The sequence below is a fragment of the Eimeria tenella genome, genomic scaffold (genome assembly GCF_000499545.2).
Source record: "Eimeria tenella Houghton genomic scaffold, Eth_scaff4599, whole genome shotgun sequence".
In the NCBI taxonomy this organism is placed as follows: Eukaryota; Apicomplexa; class Conoidasida; order Eucoccidiorida; family Eimeriidae; genus Eimeria; species Eimeria tenella.
Genome location: NW_013545531.1, coordinates 428 through 1,481, shown reverse-complemented (window position 1 = coordinate 1,481; position 1,054 = coordinate 428). Strand labels below are relative to the sequence as shown.

At 53.3% G+C, this 1,054-nt stretch overlaps 1 protein-coding gene across 1 annotated transcript; it reads right to left on the bottom strand.

The window, feature by feature from the left end:
• Window positions 1-434: 434 nt before the first annotated feature.
• ETH_00037275 (Chromosome I, complete genome, related) lies at window positions 435-725 on the bottom strand (the record flags this gene model as incomplete). Its single annotated transcript, XM_013380213.1, has 1 exon — window positions 435-725. One exon carries the CDS (start codon window positions 723-725, stop codon window positions 435-437), a length of 291 nt encoding a protein of 96 aa, XP_013235667.1.
• Between the last annotated feature and the right edge of the window lie 329 nt (window positions 726-1,054).

Here is a 1,054-nt window from a genome sequence, read left to right as displayed (position 1 = left end):
TAGCTAGCTAGCTAGCTAGCTAGCTAGCTGGCTAGCTGGCTAGCTGGCTAGCTAGCTAGCTAGCTAGCTAGCTAGCCAGCTAGAGCTAGCTAGCGAGGTGGGCCCACGGAGCCCGCGAGAAAGTTTGAATTTAGGGTTTGTGGGAGGGCTAGGGTTTAGGGTTTAGGGTTTTGAAAGGGCCAACGGGGCGCTAGCTAGGGTTTGGGGGCTGCTGCAGCGGCTCCTAAACCCTCAGCAGCAGCACGAGGGTTTACGGGAGGCCCCGGACAAACCCTCAGCAGCAAGTGCCAAACCCTCAGCAGCAGCACGAGGGTTTGCAAGACTAAACCCTCACCAGCAGCACGAGGGTTTACAGGACTAAACCCTCACCAGCAGCACGAGGGTCTACAGGCCCCGGCCAAACCCTCAGCAGCAGCAGCACGAGGGTTTAGGGTTTAGAGGGCCCTGGTGCCGGAGAACAAACCACTTCTTGTGTCTTCAAGTCCATCTCTGTCATGGACATATCCGACAGTTTTGCTGCAGGTCTTTTCAAACAAATAAACCTCTTTCGCGCACTGCGAAATGTCCCCATCGGGCACTAGTTTCTGCTGCTGCTCGCTGCTGCTGCTGCTGCTGCTGCTGGGGGGCTTGAGCTGGTGCTGCTGCAGACACTCCAGCAGCGGCCGCATGGTGCAGACGATCTGCCCGGATTTCTTGGAGGAGTTCGGGGCGTTGGCAGCGAGCATTCCTTGAGCCTTCTTGAGTAATTAAAAGGATAAAAAGGAGTAAAACGAGTAAAAAAGAATAATAAAAGAATAAAAGGAGAAAAAAACGAAAAAAAACGGACTAATTCCGGACGCTTTCCACTCAGATCCGCGCAGATCAGCTCTGTGCAGCTTTCGGCGTCCGCGCCATCTGCGGCTCCTCCGGGTCTTCTGCTGCTCTCAAAGGCTCAGAAAAACAAAAAAAAGAAATATGAAATGATTTAATTGGAGAGAAAAGGAAAAAAAATGAAGAACTGAAGTGTTGTGGCGGCGGGGCGCGCCGGTCCGAGGTGTACAGACACCTGGATCTG